The 24,439-nt window shown below is 42.5% G+C and overlaps 1 protein-coding gene across 2 annotated transcripts in view; it reads left to right on the top strand.

The window, feature by feature from the left end:
• AOC1 (amine oxidase copper containing 1) overlaps window positions 1-24,159 on the top strand; it is a 176,732-nt gene extending 152,573 nt beyond the window's left edge. For both annotated transcript variants that reach the window (XM_085628488.1, XM_085628487.1), the window contains one exon: window positions 22,877-24,159. In XM_085628488.1, coding sequence (XP_085484614.1) covers window positions 22,877-23,152 — 276 coding nt within the window. In that variant the 3' untranslated portion in view covers window positions 23,153-24,159. The remainder of the gene's footprint in view (window positions 1-22,876) is intronic.
• The last annotated feature ends 280 nt before the right edge of the window (window positions 24,160-24,439 follow it).

Below are 24,439 nucleotides of genomic sequence, written 5' to 3'. Positions count from 1 at the left end.
TCAGCGTCAGTCATTGTCAGTCAGTTTCAGTCAATCAGTGTCAGTCAGTGTCAGTGTATCAGTGTCAGTCAGTGTCAGTCAGTGAGTGTCAGCTAGAGCAGCTCTGCTGACCTGGTTCTCTGGCTCTAAAGCAGCTCTGCTGACCTGGTTCTCTCCCTCTAAAGCAGCTCTGCTGAACTGGTTTCCCTGGCTCTACAGCAGGTCTGCTGACCTGGTTCTCTGGCTCTAAAGGAGCTCTGCTGATCTGGTTCTCTGGCTCTACAACAGCTCTGCTGACCCGGTTATATGGCTCTAAAGCAGTTCTGCTGACATGGTTCTCTGGCTCTAGAGCAGCTCTGCTGACCTGGCTCTCTCTCTAGTCTAGAGCAGCTCTGCTGACCTGGTTCTCTCCCTCTAAAGCAGCTCTACTGACCTGGTTTCACTGGCTCTACGGCAGCTCTGCTGACCTGGTTCTTTGGCTCTAGAGCAGCTCTGCTGACCTGGTTCTCTGGCTCTAAATCAGCCCTGTTGCCCTGGTTCTCTGGCTCTAAAGCAGCTCTGCTGGCCTGGTTCTCTGGCTCTAAAGCAGCTCTGCCGACCTGGTTCTCTCCCTCTAAAGCAGCTCTGCTGACCTGGTTTCTCTGGCTCTACAGCAGCTCTGCTGACCTGGTTCTCTGGCTCTAGAGCAGCTCAGCTGACCTGGTTCTCTGGCTCTACAACAGCTCTGCTGACCTGGTTCTCTGGCTCTAAAGCAGCTCTGCTGACCCGGTTCTATGGCTCAAAAGCAGTTCTGCTGACCTGGTTCTCTGGCTCTAGAGCAGCTCTGCTGACCTGGTCCCTTGGCTCTAAAGCAGCTCTGCTGACCTGGTTCTCTCCCTCTAAAGCAGCTCTGCTGACCTGGTTCTCTCGCTCTAAAGCAGCTCTGCTGACCTGGTTATCTGGCTCTAGGGCAGCTCTGCTGACCTGGTTCTCTGGCTCTAAAGCAGCTCTGCTGACCTGGTTCTCTCCCTCTAAAGCAGCTCTGCTGACCTGGTTTCTCTGGCTCTAGAGCAGCCCTGCTGACCTGGTTCTCTGGCTCTAAAGCAGCCCTGCTGACCTGGTTCTCTCCCTCTAAAGCAGCTCTGCTGACCTGGTTCTCTGCCTCTAGAGCAGCTCTGCTGACCTGGTTCTCAGGCTCTAAAGCAGCTCTGCTGACCTGGTTCTCTGGCTCTAATGCAGCTCTGCTGACCTGGTTCTCTGGCTCTAGAGCAGCTCTGCTGTCCTGGTTCTCTGGCTCTAAAGCAGCTCTGCTGACATGGTTCTCTCCCTCTAAAGAGCTCTGCTGACCTGGTTCTCTGGCTCTAAAGCAGTTCTGCTGACCTGGTTCTCTGCCTCTAGAGCAGCTCTGCTGACCTGGTTTCTCTGGCTCTAGAGCAGCCCTGCTGACCTGGTTCTCAGGCTCTAAAGCAGCTCTGCTGACCTGGTTCTCTGGCTCTAATGCAGCTCTGCTGACCTGGTTCTCTGGCTCTAATGCAGCTCTGCTGACCTGGTTCTCTGGCTCTAGAGCAGCTCTGCTGTCCTGGTTCTCTGGCTCTAAAGCAGCTCTGCTGACATGGTTCTCTCCCTCTAAAGAGCTCTGCTGACCTGGTTCTCTGGCTCTAAAGCAGTTCTGCTGACCTGGTTCTCTGCCTCTAGAGCAGCTCTGCTGACCTGGTTCTCTGCCTCTAGAGCAGCTCTGCTGACCTGGTTCTATGGCTCTAAAGCAGCTCTGCTGACCTGGTTCTCTGGCTCTACAGCAGCTCTGCTGACCTGGTTCTCTCCCTCTAAAGAGCTCTGCTGACCTGGTTCTCTGGCTCTACAGCAGTTCTGCTGAACTGGTTCTCTGGCTCTAGAGCAGCTCTGCTGACCTGGCTCTCTACCTAGTCTAGAGCAGCTCTGCTGACCTGGTTCTCTCCCTCTAAAGCAGCTCTACTGACCTGGTTTCACTGGCTCTACGGCAGTTCTGCTGACCTGGTTCTCTGGCTCTAAATCAGCTCTGCGGCCCTGGTTCTCTGGTTCTAAAGCAGCTCTGCTGGCCTGGTTCTCTGGCTCTAAAGCAGCTCTGCTGACCTGGTTCTCTCCCTCTAAAGCAGCTCTACTGACCTAGTTCTTAGGCTCTAGAGCAGCTCTGCTGACCTGGTTCTCTGGCTCTACAACAGCTCTGCTGACCTGGTTCTCTGGCTCTAAAGCAGCTCTGCTGACCCGTTTCTATGGCTCAAAAGCAGTTCTGCTGACCTGGTTCTCTGGCTCTAGAGCAGCTCTGCTAACCTGGTCCCTTGGCTCTAAAGCAGCTCTGCTGACCTGGTTCTCTCCCTCTAAAGCAGCTCCGCTGACCTGGTTCTCTCGCTCTAAAGCAGGTCTGCTGACCTGGTTATCTGGCTCTAGAGCAGCTCTGCTGACCTGGTTCTCTGGCTCTAAATCAGCTCTGCTGACCTGGTTCTCTCCCTCTAAAGCAGCTCTGCTGACCTGGTTTCTCTGGCTCTAGAGCAGCCCTGCTGACCTGGTTCTCTGGCTCTAACGCAGCTCTGCTGACCTGGTTCTCTGGCTCTAAAGCGGCTCTGCTGACCTGGTTCTCTGGCTCTAAAACAGCTCTGCTGACCTGGTTCTCTGGCTCTAACACAGCTCTCCTGGCCTGGTTCTCTGGCTCTAAAGAAGCTCTGCAGACCTGGTCCTCTGGCTCTAAAGCAGCTCTGCTGACCTGGTTCTCTCCCTCTAAAGCAGCTCTGCTGACCTGGTTCTCTGCCTCTAGAGCAGCTCTGCTAACCTGGTTCTCAGGCTCTAAAGCAGCTCTGCTGGCCAGGTTCTCTGGCTCTAACGCAGCTCTGCTGACCTGGTTCTCTGGCTCTAGAGCAGCTCTGCTGTCCTGGTTCTCTGGCTCTAAAGCAGCTCTGCTGACCTGGTTCTCTCCCTCTAAAGAGTTCCTCTGACCTGGTTCTCTGGCTCTAAAGCAGTTCTGCTGACCTGGTTCTCTGCCTCTAGAGCAGCTCTGCTGACCTGGTTCTATGGCTCTAAAGCAGCTCTGCTGACCTGGTTCTCTGGCTCTACAGCAGCTCTGTTGACCTGGTTCTCTCCCTCTAAAGAGCTCTGCTGACCTGGTTCTCTGGCTCTAAAGCAGTTCTGCTGACCTGGTTCTCTGGCTCTAAAGCAGTTCTGCTGACCTGGTTCTCTCCCTGTAAAGCAGCTCTGCTGACCTGGTTTCTCTGGCTCTACAGCAGCTCTGCTGACCTGCTTCTCGGCCTCTAGAGCAGCTCTGCTGACCTGGGTCTCTAGCTCTAGAGCAGCTCTGCTGACCTGAGTCTCTGGTTCTAGAGCATCTCTGCTGACCTGCTTCTTAGGCTCTAGAGCAGCTCTGCTGACCTGGTTCTCTGGCTCTACAACGGCTCTGCTGACCTGGTTTCTCTGGCTCTACAGCAGCTCTGCTGACCTGGTTCTCTGCACTCACGATGCACGCATCCAATTTCGCGAAAATATATTTAAAAATAATATGTTTATTATAAGTACAAATATATTATTTCTATGAATATCTTAGATAATCTATTGTCCTAATATGTATATTAAACACACATACATATCATTTTTTAACATAAAAGTTTTTTTGCGGTAGTCACGCACCCAGCGCGCCCCAGCACGTATATGACATCACGCAGGACCCGCAACCACGCAAGCATCTTGTACCGTAATGTGCATGTGTCGCGAATGCGCGGGAGCAGGTGTTGCGGACTGGTCTCATACCAATTGTGCACATCACGTAATATTAAATGTATATGAAGTAACTGAAAAACACGCAGCCGTCTCACACAGTACGCGGATCCTTCACGACTTTTCTAAAATGGCGGCTAGAATGCGTGCACCCACCGTGATGTGTACGCTTTGAGTGTGCGACTCTGAAAAAAATTGGAATTTAAAAATATATATATATATATATATATAAATATATTAAAATAAAAAATAAAAACAAGAAAATTAATCAATATTTCAGTTTGAAGTTTTTTTTTGTGTGCAATTTTCAGAAAAATATATAATGTCATTTAATGAATAAAATATTTATAAATAAACAGTTAAAAAACGGTAGAAAATCAGTACAAAAAAATAGATATAACTACTATCACACTTAAAAATTAGCATTTAAAAAAGCTTTGAAATTCACTGAAAAAACCATAGGTTCTATGGTTTTGTACGAGTGAAATGGCCAGCTAACTATAACACCCCTGAAACCTATGTTTTTTTCTGTGAATTTCTAAGGTTTTTTAAATGCTAATTTCTAACTATAACGTCTCTGAAACCTATGTTTATTTCAGTGAATATATAACAATATATATATATATATATATATATATATATATATATATATATATATATATATATATATATAGATATATAAAATGCAAAAAGAGTTGCCCCTAGGGGGGATGCACTCCCATGGGGAGATTACGCCAAAGCAAGGGCACACGCCATGAACAAAGCCCTTTTTTGGTTACCTGCCAGACGCGTTTTGGGCCAACGCCCTCTTCAGTGGCAGACCATGTGACGTGACGGCGTGCAGCAACCGCCAATAAATCCCTGTAATAATTATGCTCAGGTGAACCACCTGAAGCAATGCTTTCTGGGACTGGTGGTTCAGTAAAACCCAAGTGGGTCGCTGCTGGCACTCACATTAAAAAAATTTCTTTAAAATGATTGCCGAGGTTCGCGTCTACACCCCTGTATATAACAGGCACCTCCTGTTCCACAGTTAGCTGCCCCAATAAAGCAGCCGCGGACCCGCAAGTGTTTTGCGGTGGTGCAATACCGCGACCAGGCTGGCCGCTATACAAAATGCAAAAAGAGTTGCCCATAGGTGGGAACTACTCCCAGGTGGAGATTACGCCGAAGCAAGGGCAAACGCCATGAACAAAGTCCTTGTTTGGTTTCATGCCAGACGCGTTTTGGGCCAACGCCCTCTTCAGTGGCAGACCATGTGACGTGATGACGTGCAGCAACCGCCAGTAAATCCCCGTAATATTTATGCTCAGGTGAACCACCTGAAGCAATGCTTTTTGGGACTGGTGGTTCAGTAAAACCAAAGTGGGTAGTATGATAAGATCTTAAATGCAGTTGATACTACTATAATTCTAAATACTTTAACGGACTCTGTATGGATTTGTGACTCCATTGCAAAGTTGCACAGGGGGGTCATGCTGGGGTTGGTGACAGAGTTGCGAATACACCCACAAACACTACCAGATTTGGCTTCTTATCAGGGTACTAATAAAGGGTTAAAAAACTGGACAATGAAAACTAGTATAAGAACAGCAAAAAATTAAGGGAACTTTTTGACATGCTAACCATATCAGTATTAGTGGAAAAAGAGAAGAAAAAATTGCCAATACGGGTCCATTCTTACAGACCTGTTCTGCAACTGTTCAAGCCTTGGCGTGCTGAATCAGAACTACTTGGAGACTACAACTGCTATGAAGATGTTTTCAATGCTGTACAAGAGAGCATTCAGTGTCCTGTCTATTCAAACTATTTTCAAATGTTGAAAGATGAGATTGAACAGGAAGAAACCATTGCTGCTGAAGTAACAAAGGAGAGTTCACAAAGCAGCCAAAGTTCTGCACCACTAAGTCAAGATCCACTTGGACAATAAATTATTCAAAATGAAGCAGCCTTGAGTGAGGTGGAGACTGAAAGGCAAGATGCAAAGAGGAAAGTGTGGATTTCAAACACTTAGTAGCACAACTGAATGACGAACAGAAGTCAATTTATATCAGAGTAAAAGATAAACTACAGCATGGATTTCTGCACAAGAAGAATGTTAAGGTTCTTCATGTAAGCCAATTCTACTATACATCAGTGGTCAAGCTGGCACTGGGAAAAGCTTTTTATTTAAAGTTCTCACAGCTTATCTACTGAGAACTACAGAATAACATTGATCATATATAGTATCAGTACCAACTGGATTAGCTGCACACAATATTAAAGTAATTACTTTGCACCGACTACTTATGCTACCTGTTGAATGTGACAACAAGCTGGAATACCAGAAGTTATCTGGTGAAGCTTGTCATGAGGTGGCAAGATTTTTGAAGAAACTGAAGCTTTCCCCTGGCTGGGACCAGTACCAGGGACTCCAATGAAGCTAGTCAATGTTGGGATGAACTGACTGAATTAAAACGTTAGCAAATCAAGACCTTAATACATGGAATCATGATGACTGAATATGTTAGAGCAAATATGGCCCCACGAGGCCTTATAGTCAGAAACGAACCGTTCATTTTCCAAAATGATAAACTTTTTAAGAAAGATTGGTCGCTAATCTCCTGGCACTGTACCAGAGATTGGCTTGTGCTAATAATAAAAACTGCAGCACGCCTCTCTGAAGAAATGAAAATTAACATTCATGATCTGGAGATACGCCTCAAAACATATCAGAGTACAGCTGAACTGAAAAAAAGATTAGATGAACTCAATAAAACCATGACCGAGTTCGAAATAAGTCTGAAGGACACAAAATATGTAAAACTGCGCAAAGATCAGCAGAATTTCTCTCTAGAAAAGGTTTACCCATACACCAGAGATGATTACGTCCCTACTAATCGCAATCCAAGTTATAATACTGACAGCGATGGCTCCGACACAGGCTCGGATCTATCCGACACTAGCAGAAATTATAACCCCAATAATCGGAATAGACGATCAAGAGGAGGACGTCAGAGAAACAGAGGTGGACCTGGATTTGGTTGGCCCCCCTATCAGAACATGCCACCATTTGCCCCACCCCCACAGTTTTTCTATGGACCACCACCTTTTCATCAATCTTTCCCACCCCAACCATACCCATACTGGGATGGTCTACAAAATCAAGGACAAAATCAGTCTTTTTTAGGAAGAGGCAAGACCCCAAGAAGAGGAAAAACCAGACAAGGGCGACAAGTACAGTGGGCCCAACCACTAGAGGTGACGAGGAGCCATACACGGAGTATGGGACCACCGAACTTGCCCTCAACAAGCCACAACCAAGTCTAGCAGTGAACCTATCCAGTATAACCATTACACCTATACAAAAAAGTGTTTTAGAAAAAGGATTAGGTTTTGTCCCCACAGCAGCATTGGACAAATTCAAGCTGATATGCGAATTAAAGGAGTTTATTCGTAAAATCAAACTGGAAGTCTACTTCAAAGATAAAGATCCTAACGATAATGTCACCACCGACACAGGACTACATAAAAAATCAAATTTTACACCTCCACCACATAACCTTCCGGTTGAATTACTGGCTTTTGAGAAAGCGGTTATAAAAGAGGTGACCGAGATAGACCCAAGAACAATTAAAGTCTTTCACAACACGAGCAAAATCGAGCTGGAGGCCATCTACCAACTATCTAACAACAAAGACCTTACTATTAAACCAGCCGACAAAGGCGGAGCTATTGTTTTACAGAATACGATTGACTACCAACGAGAATGCCTACGACTACTTGGTGACAAACGTAACTACCTAACAATACAACAGGATCCCACTGAACGCCTGCGGAGAGAGATCGCGAGCCTAGTGGAAGAATCTCTGACTAATGACTGGATCAGCAAAAAAGAAGCAGATTTCCTAGAAAACAAAAAACCAATAACTCCTTACTTCTACACGATTCCCAAAATACATAAATCTATGGAAACACCCCCAGGAAGACCCATAGTATCAGGGATCGGTTCGATTTTGGAACCCGTGTCTAAATTTGCTGATGCTTTTTTAAGACCCTTGGTTCAGGCTACTGAAACCTATCTACAGGACACCAAAGCAGTCCTTTGCTTAATCCAGGATCTCGAATTCAACCCCACAACTAACATTTTAATCAGTTTGGATGTAGAGAGTCTGTACACGAGTCTCCCTCATAAGGATACCTTGGACATCATGGAAGAGGTACTCTATCTTAACGATTGGGGGTACAACACACCCAGACATGTGGTCCTGGAATGTTGCCGTCTGGCTTTGACTGAGAATTTTTTCCAATTTAATGATGTCCTGTACAAGCAAACCCACGGTACCAGCATGGGAAGCACATTTGCGCCGAGTGTGGCGGGTTTGTATGTGCATCATTTGGAGAAGCAGAATATTCTCCACCAACACAATCCTCACATCGAACATATTAAACTATGGAAAAGGTACATAGACGATGTGCTGTTGATCTGGGAAGGTAATGAACAAGAAGCGGAAAATTTCCTAGTCTGGCTGAACCAACAAGACCCCTTCCTGAAATTCACCTTTTCGATGAGCCGATCCACTATGGTCTTTTTAGATCTTAATATATCAGCACATGACGGACGTCTCTTCAGCACCACACATTTCAAACCTACAGCAAGGAATTGCCTACTGGTATATGACAGCTTCCATCCTCGCAGCCTCAAAGACAACCTCCCATTTGGTCAATTTTTGCGCCTCAGAAGGAATTGCACGACAAGACAAGACTACAACATTCAAGCCAAAGAACTATCAGAAAAATTGATACAACGGAAATACCCGCAACATCTTGTGTCCAGATCCAGAAAAAGAGCCTTCAAAAACAATAGGGAGGCCCTTTTAGAGACTAAAACCGTAGCCATACAGGATGAGCCACGAAGACAAATTTGTATCACTACATACAGTATTGCATCTAACTTGGTTAGTAAAATAATCAAGAAACACTGGCGCATCCTGAACAGCGGGGGTCTAGACCTACAAAAACCTATGTTCAGCCATCGCAAAGCACGCAACCTGAGGGATCATCTTGTCCATACACGTCCCACAACGACAAAAACTGCAGGTCCCCAACGCCTGCTCCAACCCCTACCAGAGGGCCATTTCCCGTGCGGTAACTGCAGTGTATGTCACCTCACAAAAGTGACTAAGACAGTGAAATGCAACAATGGGATAACCTGGAATCTTCGGTCTTTCACTAACTGCAACACAACAGGTGTTGTTTACCTGATAACCTGCGTTTGTAATTTCCACTACGTAGGTATGACTACCAGGAAAGTAAACACCCGAATGATTGAGCACCGTAGCAATTTCAGGTGTAAACGTGATAACACCAAGATGACCACCCATTTCCTGGAAAAACGCCACACACCCAATGACTTCAACTGGGTTGTCTTGGAACACATCAGGAATCACCCCAACATGGAGAAACAGCTACATGAGAAGGAACAACGTTGGGTGTTCAAGCTACGCTCAGACGACAGGGGTCTTAATGATGACATACCCTGGTGCCAATTTACTTGACCAACCTTCTCTGGTATACCTGCTGAGTAAGCCATTAATATCTATCAGGTAGGGCATTGCGATAACCTCGCTCAGCGTTATCAATCATTGTAATATTTACATCATTCCATCAGTCAATATCCCTCGTTCATATTTTCAATTCTGCATTCTTAGTCACCCAAGTTGAGAGTGATTACTATCTCTCCACGGCCCCATAGCTACTTGAAACAAGCATCTCATTCTTCATCAGTATTCACTACCTCCCCATCCCACTCCAAGATGGCGGCTCCCATCACAGCCGGTCTCATTGACCTATGTCTGAGCAGCTCCAGCCTGCCTTCTCAATAAAGTTCGAGTTTTCCTCAATATATTAACTTTACTACAATATCGCTCCATATCTCACCGTCTCTCGCCCTCATAACTTGTTTTACGTTGCGAGTGATTACCTACCCACTCTGGAGCAATGAGACGTACAATGACCTCTCTTAAAATACATTTGAATACTTGACAGTATCTAAACCCACAGTTTCATCCCTTTCCAAGATGGCGGCTCCACTCGCATACCGGCATCGGAGCTTTCTCTCTTCTGTCTCTCGTCTTGTGACACGCCCGCCAGCACATAAAAACAGTGCAGCAACGAGGACACGCCAGAATGCGGTCCGAGAGGTTTGGCTTCGAGTAGGTGTCAGAAGTATGCGGGGTTCAACGTACAAGTAAGTGCTACCATTCCCCATACCCGGACGGAGCGAGGAGACCCTTCTCCTTCTCCCTCTCATCACGCTGGGCGATCCGTCATTACGGAACACGCCTCTTTCCCTAACGATCTCGATTCCTATCCTCCATTAGATGTACGAGATCTCCGCATCCCCTCCAGTGACCATGAGGCACAGTGTTGCTTTTTCTTAAGTATGTTACATGTTCTATGTTGTATGTTTTTGTGTGTATTTAGTCAGACTTAATAATTTTATTAATTTCAGCACACTTTTTCCAGCACCACGCCAGCATGGAGTGAATAATTGCATCTCTTCTCCCTTTCACTTAGCGGCACGTCAGATTTGAAAGTGTGCACACACTTGGGTGTAGTGTGCTCACAATTTTTAGTGACAATTACGTATTACACTATGCATATATAATTTTTTTCTCCTAATTAACTGTTGTTTTGTACCTTACAGACCATTGTGCTGACGTACATTACGTATGTATTTTTAAAAAACGCATGCCTTACTATTGTGGCATCACACTTATTGCACCTTATTAAGGTTGACTAGGAGTGGCAAGTTTCTCGACACTGGGCTGGTCCCAGTGTAGTCCTGACGAAGAGCTGGGGAGCTCGAAACTAGTTGACCTCAAGATATGCTAGGCACACCTTTCCATTATAGTTAGGGTCCCTTGTCATATTACCCCGTTTTTAATTTTTTCAGCTTAGAGCACCAATAAAGTTTATTCTGTAGCCCACTAGCTGATTATTTTAATTTTCCCACTCCACCACTACTTCACTTGCACTACACATAGTCCACAATTTTCTAGTGCTCCTACGTAACACCGCAAGTCGTAGCACGCCTCAGTCCGTAGAGGACTGGGAGGACCCCTATGATGAAGCATGTCACCGTGGGGAAACCCTGGTGAGTGAGGGGACTATAGAAAGAGATAATCCTTCCCTTTCTTTCTGAAAACGGTGTCCTTAAGGATCAAATTGTTTCCTACACCTTTTGTCTCTCCGGTTAGGTTCCTGTCTACTTGACTCGTTCAGGTAGTTTTTTTGATAGGTATATTAGTGGAGGGTGAACCTAACCTTAACCTCTACCTTCCCCTTATTTCTGGATAACTACAGAATAACATTGATCATATATAGTATCAGTACCAACTGGATTAGCTGCACACAATATTAAAGTAATTACTTTGCACCGACTACTTATGCTACCTGTTGAATGTGACAACAAGCTGGAATACCAGAAGTTATCTGGTGAAGCTTGTCATGAGGTGGCAAGATTTTTGAAGAAACTGAAGCTTTTGATCATCATCAATGAAGTGAGCATGGTTTCAAACGTAATGCTTGCCTTCGTACACTTAAGAATCCAGCAGATTTTAAGAGCAGACTATGACGTGAAGATTGGAGGAAAGCATTTAATTGTCTTTGGTGACCTACTGCAACTTACCCCTGTAAAAGGACAACCTGTTTTCAAGACACTACTCCTTAATGAAACAAGAAATTCTTTGGAAAGTATTGAAAATGTAAACATTTGGTTAACTTTGAATTCAAGGTAGTAGTGAAGAATATGTGTCCAGCATCTGATGTGGAATATGGACATATTCTGAAGATAATTAGAGTAGGAGTTCTGACAAAGGAGGGAAAACATGCTTTGCAAAGTCAACTTACCAAGAAACTATTTCATCTGACAACACACTAGCACAACTAATGTACAATTTAATTGAAAAAGACAAATCCATAATCTGTTTAATACCTACACTTCAAGAGTTCTCCCACTTCAACTAGAAATTACTGAAGCTGGACAAAGAAGATATTTTGGAAATTACAGTTATTGATAAAGTGGAACACCAGGGAGTAATAATACTACTAGCTGAGAAACTACAAGCAAAACTGGATTTTTGGAGCAGTCCGTGTCGAAGAGAGCAGGATCAGAAAAGTATTACACATGTGCAAAAAATGTCGAGTCATTTTGCGACGTAATTTAAATGTAGAGGAAGGGTTAGTAAATGGTGCTATGGGCAAAGTGATTGATTTCATCAATTTCCCAAAAAGGGATGAGGTTGAGTACTTAGGCATAACATTTGATCAGGTTGATAGCGTGAAGCAGATTGGCCAATGTATTGCATGTTTTTTGCTTGTAAAGGACTTATATGTTCAGCAGCAACAGTTTTCAGTCTCTCTAGCATATGCTGCAACTATCTAGAAATCTCAAGGTTTAAGAGTTGATGCAGATTTTATTAAAAATGGAAGTACAGTATTTAAAAAAGGTATGTCGTGTGTAGCATTATCCAGAGTCAGAACATTGCCCGGTTTGTTTTTAATTGAATTTGATGATAGGAAAGTTAGTGCTGGTGCAAGCTCTGTAAAAGTGTACAATCGATTAAGAAGTCTATACGCTGCTCATTTAGGTCAGTACCCTATTTATGAGAAATGGGTAATCTGTCCAAAGCGGAAACTTACAAAAGTGTCCACTGATGTTCAAGAAAAGAAAGCAAGCTAGCACAAGCTTGAAGCCATTAAGAAGAAAAAAATGGAAAATTAGGGAGATATTGTAGGATACCCGTTAGAAAAGAGTTCAGATGTCAACTGCTATGCAAATTGAAGAAAAACCAGATAAGAGATTGTGGGGCATATTTACAACAGAATGTTGGAGCGCTTGTGTTATGCCACAATTGGTAACGCCATTCTCCAATATTCTGAAAACGTAGGGGTGCGCCGTATTTACAATAATACGGCACACCCCTGCATTTCCCCTAGCTCTGGCACTAAATGTAGCTGCCTAGTACTAATGCAGGCACCCTTGCACCATAGTGCAAGGGTGCCTGCGTTGCAGGGAACGATTATTCATGTGCAGGACGGTGTCCCTTCCTCCACATAAACAATCACTAGTAGTGATTTGTGACTTCTATGTGTGCTGCAGAATGCAGCACACGTAGAAATAGTAAAAACGAGGAGAAATTAATCATTTCTCCTCATTGCGCCAGTTTAAGACACGGTTTTTCCTGGTCTTATTTTTGGCACCCTTCACCTTGTAAATAACTCAGAGGAGTTATCGCCACCAGAACGTCAAAAAAGTGACGGTCTAGAGGCGATGGTCCCTTGTAAATATGCCCCTGTATTCTGCACTTTATCATTTGCTCCAACTTTTACTCATTGGCAGATCTACAATACATTCTGCTTCAGCCATTCAAAACCTTGTACCTATGTAGCAGATCACTAATATTTACTCTCAACAGTCAACAAGATACACAAGAATTTATAATGGTCATGTTTGGCATTTCAGAAGACAAAGGAGTATATATTGAGGAATTATTTGGACTGAGTTACAATTGGAACCATGAATTTGAAGACTGCTCGTTTACATCCACCACTCAAATACATTTTAAGCAATTTCTTTACTTAACACTATTAGATTGCGAAACTGTGCCTTTTGGCAGATTAATTAAAAATTCAAACCAAAATATTTCCTGCTGATGTTATGTCTACATTGCATCTACAAAGAACTGGGAAATACATCACATTCATTTTAAAATGAGGCAGACCAGGTGGATCTAAACTGGAAAACCAAATTACAAACTTTAAAGCTAGACAATTTCTTACCTCTTGTTTCTTCAACCAAAGTCCCAAAGAGTATTTTAGGGGGAAAGTAATATACATTGTTTATTGTACTTGAATCATCAATGTTTTAGACATCATTTGGCCTATCAGGGGCGATGTCTTGAAAAAGTTCCCCAAAATTCAACACTTGTTTTGTCTTCCACAAAGGAGATAATATAGCATGTGGATACTACACTCTCTAATTAAAAACTGCCACCGGATAGATACAATGGAATCACAACAACCTTCAATTAATACCAAAACTACCTTTTTCAAACTATGAAATTGTCATGTTTTGTTTCTTCAACTAAACTTCTCTGTATTATTTCTGGGAGGAAAAATAATGTATTGTGTTTCATCTACATGGATCATCAGGGTTTTAGACATCATTCGACCTACTAGGGGTGATGTGTTTAAAAGGATCTCCAAAATTAAAGAGTGGTTTACATTTATTAGTAGTTGTGTACCAGGTATAATAATAAAGGGAAACATTTTAAGGCTTGTTTAATTACATTAGTGTAGTAAGTGAAGGCAAAACAACAGCTTAACAAATTATAGAGAGTGCAATGCATAGAGTCACTTATTTACAGTAACGTACTGTGCAGTTATGTTTTTCTCTACAACCCATGCAATTGTTTGTCCCCACTAATTAAGGATGAAGCCTCATATAGTACATCATTTATGTTGCAAAAGTATGAAAGCTGAGAAGAGTAAAAAGGGAAAATTAAATATTTTACTGTATTGTGATATACTGTTACAGCCTGAGCAATATATAGTGTTCTAATTCACACATTTTGTAAATCAATTACTAACTTATATTTCTATCCCTTTTCTTTTACATACACGTTTTGGAGTGATACATGTTTAGAAGTACCAAGATACATCTAGTGCCACAGAAATATTTCTTTCACTCACTCATACAGCCACTCAGACACCCACTCACTCTCCTATACAGCCACTTATATAGCCATTCAATCACCCATACAGACACTCATTTACCTGCTCACTCACCCATACAGATACTCATGCATTCAGTTACTCACCTGTACAGCCACGTACGTACCTTCTTATTCACCATACAGGAATTCATGCACCCTTTCACTCACTCACTCAGTTACTCACATACTCATTCACTTACCTATGCATCACTCACGCACCCTTTCACTCACCCATATACCCACACATGCACCCACTCCCTAACTCATACACCCACTTATAGAGCCAATCACTTACACATTGAGTGTCTCATGCACTAACTCACCCATGCAGCCACTAATGCATCCAGTTACTCACCCATATAACCACTCATGCATCATTCACTCCTCCATAAACCCACTCATGTACCCACTCACACACCCACTCACTCATCCATATAGCCACTCAGTGCCCACTCACTCACCCATGCAGACATTTATGCACCCTGTCACTCACCCATATAGCGACTGTCACAGCCACTTGCTCACCCATACAGCCACTTACATAACCCCTCACTCACCCATTGAGTTACTCACACACTCACTCACTCACCCATGCAGGCAGTCATGCCTCCTCTCACTCACCTATAAAGCCACGCATGCACTCACTCACTCATCCTTTCACCCATTCATGCAGCTTGTCACTCCCTCATACAACGACTCACACACCGTTCACTCACCATACAACCATTCAACAGCCACTCCCTCACCCATATAGGTACTCATGCACCCTCTTACTCATATAGCCAGTCAAGCAGACACTCACTCATACAGCCACTCATATATCCTCTCAAACATGCATACAGCCACTCACACACCCACTCAGTCACCCATACAGATACTCAGACAGCCACTAACTTACTCATTCAGATACTAATACATGCACACATTCATCTATACAGTTGCTGACAGAACCACTCAATCAATCAATCAATGAAAACTTTATTCGGATTATTGACAATCCATAAAAGTGCAAAAGAACAATTATAAAATCATGCGATAAAATAAAATACTGTTTACACATGGGGGATAATCCATCTAAACTTTAAGACATTGTAGACCTGGCACGAACCACTCATTCATCCACTCAACTACTCATCTACTCATGAACTCACCCATACATCCAATCACACACTTAGTCACTCACCCATGCAGTCATTCATGAACCCTTTACTCACTCATGCACCTACTCAGACACCCACTCACTCCACTATACAGCCACTTACATAATAACTTATCTGCTCATACAGCAGCTCATACAACCAGTCATTCACCCATACATCCAGTCACACAGCCACTCATTCATCCATATAAGCCACTCACACTGCCACTCTCTCACCCATACAGTCACTAACACACTCACTCACCCATACAGCTAATCATGCACCCACTCACTTACCCATACAGTCACTCACTCACTCATACAACCACTCAGGTACCCAGTCACTCACCCATACAGTCAATAACACACCCAACCACTTACATATACATCCACTAAAACAGCCACTCACTCACCCATATAGCCACTCACACACCCTGTATTTCACCCATAATGCCACTCACACAGCTAGTCACTCACCCATATAGCCACTCACACAACCACTTACTTATCCATAAAGCCCCTCATACATCCACTCAGCCGCTCATACAGCTACAGAACACCTACTTACATCTCATCCAGCCACTCATACATACACTCACTCACTTATACAGCCACTCGTCCGGCCACTCAATCCCTCATAAAACCGCTAAACCAACAATTCACCCAATCACACAACCATTCAGATACCCACTCACTCACTCATACAGCTATTCACATACCCACTCATTTACCTATGCAGCCACTCACTCACCCATACAACCACTAAGACACACACTAATTAACTGATAACTCAGTCACACTATCGCTCACTCACCCATTCAGCTAGTCACACCTCAACTTATACACCCAAACAGGCATTAACACACTCACTCACATACCCATACAGGCACATGCATCCATTCAATACCCCATAAGTACACTCATGCACCCATTTAATCAGTCACTGACCACTCATGTACTCATTCACTCACTCATACACCACTTACACACTGAGTCACTCATGTATAGAACAACTGACATTCTCACTCACACTCATACTCTGCTGACATACCCTTCCACTAATACATACAGCTACTAACACAGCAAGTCACTCACTGTAACAGAGACTAATACAACCACTCACTTACTAAGATAGAGTACATACTGTTACAGGCCCATTTCCCTGCTGGACTCTGTGGTTAAAGTGGTTGGACAAATCTTGCTAGATAGGTTATCCAATTGGCCTGCAGAGAATAACATTTTGTCAGATGCCCAATATGGGCTCCGTTCTGGCCGTTCAATGATAGACCAATGTCTGAACCTCTTCCTGATGGGGAACAAGTATACTGTTGCTCGCACCGGCACAATTTTTCTGGCCTTCATGGACCTTTCTTCCACATTTGATTGTGTGATTAGAGGCAGGTTGTGGCAGACCCTAATTTCCCTGGGGGTGGACTGAGATATTGTCCTTTTCCTACAAGATCTCCACCAAGACACAAGGGTGGCCGTGCGCTACTCGGGTGACATGAAGGTCTCACTCTTGTTCCCTATAAGGAGAGGGATACGATAGCGCTATATCTTGCCCCCTTTTCTATTTAATGTATATATTAACGACCTGGAGAGGACCCTTATAGAGACCAAGGTGGACTTCCTAAAGGTAGGACGGCGTGGTCTACCCATGCTGCTGTATGCAGACGGTGCTGTTTTGATTGCCAGGACAGAACGGGGGTTAAAAATGTTACTAAACTCTTTAGTTCAGTTTATGGGGAGCAGGACCTCATGGTTAACAATTGTAAGTCTTTTATCATGCAAATGGGGCCCTCCCTAGCAGGCCATATACCTTTAAGGTAGGGTCCACCCCGTCCCAAGGTTGAGGGTTTTTTCATATCTGGGTGTTTTGATGGATGAAAAAATTAAATGGGGGCCTCAACTTACCCGTAGGAGAAACGACCTATCCAGTGTTGCAGGGATTCTGCACCTATACAGAACTATGCGCAGGAAACCAGGACCTCAGTGTGTAGTGGTGTACCAAAAACCCACCTTTGTGCCCGGAACCCCAATCCGACTAGTTATAGAGTCTCTTTCGTTCTCTGTACTACAGCGAAGCTACCAATGATTAGACATCCTAGAACATGTAACTCAGATCATCCCAGGAATCGCGGGAGCAAGAACGCTCTTTCACTCACTCTCTCATACTTGTCCACAACGTGAATAATCAGAGACACTGTATAGTTTAAAATGTTTATTTTAACTAATGTGCTCTGTAATGCAGTACACGAGCCAATGTTAGAAGCAAAATGCTTAATCACTAGATAGTACGCATTGTTACAATCCCATAGAAAATAAACGGGGATATCATTCTATAAAGATAGTGGAAAAAGGACTACCATGCCTTGCCGACCTCCTCGTGCTAAGAACTAGTTTATTATAGAAATAGAAGACCTCTGGGCTTTGTCAGGGGGACCCCATACCTCTAGGTTTAGATGCAAAAAGTTTACATCTCCATTCAAGCACAGCTCTTCCCCCTGGAAAGGTATTCTTCAAATGCCTAACATGCCTGCAATGCCTTATTAAAAGCACTTTATTTTCAGTAGTGCAGCAGTGTGTGTATTATGTCTAACATGCGGGGGACTGACCAAAGCAGATCAACAAGAGACATTGTTTTTCGACCTTGAACACGATGTGCAGACGAGACCCACAGAGTGCAGCAAGAAACGTGAAATGTAGACAGTTCTCATGTGGACGAGTACAAGCACTGGTTTTGCGAAAACAAACTCATGTAGAAATGTGTGCAAAAGCGGCAACACGGCAGCCAAGTGTGTACTAACATATGCTAACTTAGCAATGTCCGCAGTGAATCCCGTATCCTCACTACACCAGAGTGTCTGCAGCCATATTTAATGTTGCAACCAGACTGGGGATAATACCAGTGGGGGCCTTACTAAAGCTCTAAATTGCTAAGTGTCTCTCCAAGGCATTATATGTCAGTGAAATGTGGGGGTATACTACGACTGAAGATCTTCAAATCATGGAAAATACGTTTCTGAGACGTCTTCTATCTGTTCCTCAAGGCACCCCCTCTTTTACAATACATGAGGAGCTTGGTATTTTATATATATAACTGTTGTGATAGAGTTTCGTCCTGTATCCCTATGGCTAAAAACGTGGGCCGGTAAGGGGATAACATTAAATAAACTCATCCTAAAAAAGATTGTTTGGCCCTTGATAACGTCCCATGCATACCGTGGCTCAAGTACATCGAAGTGAGCTTAATGAGCATGGGGAGAGGTGATCTTTTTACCAATCTGGACCGGACAACTGAGAGAGACTTGAACCCTTTAAAGGCAACTTTTTTTGTGCAGCGGGTTATGGCCAGAGAAGAGAGGGAGCTCCTGAAGCCTAGCGTAAGTCGCTTAGTCATGTTAAAAACCTCCAAATCGGCTGAGCCTTACTTACTGGGATTCATAAACTCGTATGACAGATTCCTGCTAACGAGGTTCCGGTTTGATCTTTTTCACCTCCTCCTTGCTCACCCTAGGGGTTGTCGTAAGGGTCAAGCTTTGCTGTTCTGTGGCAGCGATGGTCAATCTCCACAGGACATGACTCATTTTATAATGTTTTGTAGTTTTTATGAAATTCCCAGAAAGTCCTTCATAATCCCAATTCTGAAAAAGGCTAATTTTAGACAAGTGCGCCTAGCTTTTAGCTTTTTACAAGTGCTGACAGGTAGCACTGTGTTTTATGTACATTAATTCTTAAAATCCGCGATCAGACTTAGATCTAGTTGCGATTAACTAGCTTGTTTTCTTTTACTGTATTGATTCTGGTTGAAATGTTTTATTGGTACAGCATGAATGATATTGGAGCCATCAAATTTTATTATTCCCATTGGTACAAGTTATTTTAAATTCGCCGCCTGATCCCTGTGAGGATTGTTTTCTAACTAGATGTTACTACTGTATTATTGTATTTAATACATGCTTTTATGGTTTTAATATATAAAACCGAATACAGGTTATTTGATTGATTGATTGACATACTCACTCACACTTATGCTCTGCTGACACCCTTCCACTAACTCATACAGCAACTAACACACCCAGTCACTCACTGTAACAGAGACTAATACAACCACTCACGTACTAATACAGCCACTAGTGCATGAACTCACTCACACAGTCAATCACTTACATATCCATATACTCATTTAAACACTCCGGAACATACAAATAGTCATACCAAGACACATTGACACTATTATAAACATACATTTAACATATACATTTTATTTTTTGAACTGAAAAGGGTGTTTCTAACAAGAACCTTTTTCCTTTTATTTCAACATATTTTCCTTTTTGGGGATTTTTTTCTACAATTTAGTTTTTATGAAGTTTTTTTTGTTTCTTTAGAAAAAAACTGAAATGTCCTTAGGAAGATTAAGCACACAAGAACAGTAAGCGCTCGAGTATTTGGGTAAAAAATTAGCAATTGTGTGCATTAGTGATCTGCAGTAGTAGGTATAGCTTGTTCACCTACACTGAGTTCTCCCTTGCCTTTTGGGCATAAAAAATGAAAAACTTTGCGAATTCCGAAATAGTATTCGGACAGTCTGCAATTTGTCCGCCAGCAGATGATGTGCCTTCTTGTGCTTCTCCAGAACAAGATCTTCCTTGCTGGCTCTTCTCTCGCTCTCTGTTTCTGCTCTTGCCAGTTGGGTATGGTAATGAGATGTTTGTACATGATTGAAGTACCACATGAGTACTTCTTCTCAATGCCATGAGAGAGAATCTTCAGGCACAGGCTACACATCACTTTTCTGGCATTTACTTTTTTTCTCCCACTGGAATTGAGAAAAAACTGCCAAACAATGATTTCTTTTTTTTAAGTGAACTTCTTCAACTGAAGAATAGTCATGTTGCTCTGCATGATCTTCCGGAGCAGATGTCATCTTCAATTAGCGGGGAAAAATTAAATAGAACACCAAACAAAGTAGTCAGTGATAATAGGAATGTGTGAAAAATCTCAAGGGATAAATGATTGTAACTCCTGTATCAGAAAAATTGATTTGTTTTTTTATTTAGCAATAGCTCACCATCTTGTGTAGATAGCTGTGTTGGTTGCACAGGGTGTGAGAATTCCAGGAAAAAAATAGGGGGCAGATTTATTAACAAGTCACACAATGCAACGTGGTATGACAACTTCATATTTCCGCTCATTATGTCTCACTTCAGAAGGCATAGTATTTTTTTTAAATTATTATTGAGAGTTCAATTCATAATTTAACATACATGTACGGAATAAAGTGCTTACGGTGCTCAATTTCAATTTCGGTTGGCATAATTATCACATACATATTTCATTCTTAAATCACATCAGTATCCAAAAACATTGATTAAGAATATGCAGAACAGAGGGAATAACAGAAGAGAGTCGCAATTTGCACAATTTCCTTTTACCATTACTTTTTAACCAAATCACAGGTTAATTTCCTATGAAATTCCAGCGTTTCTCATATTTTGTAAGAGACCCTAATCTTAAAGCGTAGCGTCTCTCTAACTCTATTACTTTATGGAGTTTGGCTCCAGAATTAACAATCAAGCCACTAGGGCTGATATAAATAAACATTCCTCTTGCATTTTATACATATTTTGGGGAGCATCCCAGGACTGCAATATAGTTATCGATAATTAGAGCTTGTCCTGTAGACGTTCTGAGATACTTCTCAATTTCTTCCCATAGGTACTTGATCTTCGAGCAATCCCAGATAATATGAGACCATGTACCTCCTCCCTCCCTAGAACAGCGAAAACACCTATCCTCAATCTGGGGGTATATATTATGGAGAAACGATGGTGTGTAGAATTGCATTCTTCTAAAATTGGCGCCTCTAATTGTTGTTACATTAGGTTTTTTCAATCTAGTCCAGACAGCTCTGGGGATCTGGAGGCCTTCTTTTTTCTGCCATTTATCTCGAGTTTTTTCATCAACAACGGAGGATTTATTTTCATTAAATATTTTCACCCAATCGCTTACTGACCCCTTATCCGTTGTTTCTTGTAATGCTTTGCTTAGTTCTGCTCTTACTGTTAGCGCTATAAAGTCGAGACAATCCAAGAAATGCTTGATTTGGATAAATGACCACTTAAGCATATCCCTGGAGTGAAGCGGCCCATTCTCTATCTCTGGCCACTTTTTCCAGTAATCTGAGTTAAGAAAGTCTCCCACTTGTCTGTACCCTTTTTCCTCCCATTTCTTTGGTATACCTGTTTGCAACAGCCTGCCCTCCCTAATATAAAGGTCGGTCAGTCTTGTAGAGACATTTATCAGAGGAATACCATAGAATTTTAACAGTTGGGTGTTTTGTTTTAAAAGCCATTGGAGAACCTTATACTGAACTTTCTTCATGTTCTTGACTATCCTCATTAGATCTATGATTTTATATTCATCTAATATTTTTTCCATAAAAATATTATCCATATCTGGAGAGTTAAGCTGGAAATAAAATCTGTGATTATTGTGTGCAAAATTTGCGTGGTAATACCCTTATGTTTGGGAGGGACAACCCTCCCTCATCGGTCAGGTAGTTCAAAGTGGCTAGCGCTAATCGTGGTACCTTGTTGGGCCATAAGAAAGATGTGAACAAGCTTCCTGCACAAAAGCAATCCCCTGATGCATATTCCTCTATCTATGTGTGCTGCAGAATGCAGCACAAATAGAAAGAGGATGCAACAAGAACAAATGAAGATATTTCTTCTCATTTTACCTCACCTGGAAAGGTGTAGCATTTGAGTGCATTCGCAGGTCTACCAGAAATGGTTAATCAGGGAATGCGTCAAAATCCATAGGAGTTTCGTGGGAACACCCACTCAATACCCATGGAATGCCTTCTCAGGACAGAGTAATGCAATGCAGCAATTTGCACTTCGTTGTGTTACTCCCGATTTATCAAGCCACCCAGGGCTACGCGAAGCGGCCTTTCATGGCTTGATACATTACATTTGGGGTTGATTGTGCATGCATCACATTGTGTGGTGCACAAGTGACGCAAACCCCTTCATAAATATTGCCCTGAATGTACTGATGTCTACCCACTGTTAGTATGAATGAAGGGGCATCTGTCAAACTTGTAATCCACACTTTGTCTACAAAAAATCACAATAGGTATGGGTACATTTCTTTTCCTCAATTTGTCTCAAAATCCCAGTATAGTGCTCTGCAGTATATGGGTTGCCTATGTGTGAAAGGAATCTGTTCTTCTCCTTTGTGATCCAAGTAATTACATTATTTTATTGCTTTCCTCTAGGATCTGGTGGCCTGGGTAACTGTAGGGTTCCTGCACGTTCCCCATGCTGAAGATATCCCAAACACAGCCACTCCAGCAAATTCTGTTGGATTCTTCTTGCGACCTTTCAACTTCTTTGACGAAGACCCCTCAGTTGCCTCTAGGAGCACTGTCATAGTGCGGCCAAAGGACAATTCCTTCTCCAAGGCAGAGATCCAGCGCTGGACATCAGATGTAGTTAGCTTATGTGTTACAGAAAAGCCTTTCCAGTACAATGGAACCTATCGTCAGGATTGATCCAGAGGGTCTTTCACATATATTTTGAAGGCTTAAAATAGTGGAGACAACAGACTGTTCAGCCAGCTTCTAGAAAATATCTTACTTGAGATATAATAGTGCAAACAGTGTTTGTCAACCAGTACCATGTGCAGCGGGAAGGAACTGGACATGTCGTGGCAGAATGCAAAAGAGTTACCACACAAGTTAGTGACTGCACTAGTGAATTCAAAGAGGGGGCAGTGACGATGAGCAATTAAGATCCATACTTTGAATAACAGGGCACTCATATGTTGAGTCTATCTAGTTATGAGTCTACTAGTGCATACTGATAACCATGCTTTTCTCTCCAATGTTCCTTTAAAACCAATACTCTTATTTGTAAGTACTGAAATCATTAATAGTCTAGAGGACCACATTTAAAGGAATGTCTTTACTGGTTGTACCAACTCATTTTATTTGCACTCCTCTATGCGACCAACCTAAATTATGCATTCAATATCCCTATAGTTAAGACATCCTACCACCCAGTATACAATGTCTTGAATTCTAGCAACCCCTGTCCACCTGTCAAAAAGAGCCCTCCTCTTCCTACTCAACTCACCATCCACACCCAATCGAACCATTAAAACATAATGCATGCATGTCTAGTCAACAATAAAGGAGGGAACTACAGTAAATCTCAAAGGTTATCAAGAAATACTCCAATACCAAACATAGTTTTTTATATCCTTAGTAACTGGGCTGCATTTCATAATATACCAATCTGCATTGTGAATATTTGCACTGTATGGAATAAAGAGTAGCAAATCTAATATCCATCCTGGATCGTCATGTGCCTTCATCCATTACCATGCCTTATACGAACCAGTGGCCCTAATCTGTCTTTTGGCTGTGAAATAAATGCTGATAGATTTAATTAAGCAAATGTTTTATTATCAGTAAAGGGTGGGAAACTCATACTATCAATTCTTCATGAAGGTTAAATAAGAAATCTACACAGAATAAACATTGTCCAACTCCTTTGGTACTTTAGGTTTTATTTGTTTTTCATGGTTTGCTGTTGTTTGACTGAGATGCCACCAGGGCGATGGCATTTAATAGATGGTTACAATGTCCCATTTGTATTTCGTTTATGTTCTGGTGGTGTGCATTAAGGAGTTCTTTTTAGAGTGTGGTTTTTAATGTATTTGCTTTGCTGACAAAACAGACTTATAATTGCTGGTGTATTGCTTTTATGTTGAGGAAGTGCTTTTGGATTTTTTTTCTGTCTTAAAGACATTGATATTTCCAATTTGCCATTTTTCT

Source organism: Triturus cristatus, chromosome 10 (genome assembly GCF_964204655.1).
Source record: "Triturus cristatus chromosome 10, aTriCri1.1, whole genome shotgun sequence".
In the NCBI taxonomy this organism is placed as follows: domain Eukaryota; kingdom Metazoa; phylum Chordata; class Amphibia; order Caudata; family Salamandridae; genus Triturus; species Triturus cristatus.
Note: the sequence above shows the minus strand (reverse complement) of the source record. Positions and strands in the feature narration are given on the sequence as shown.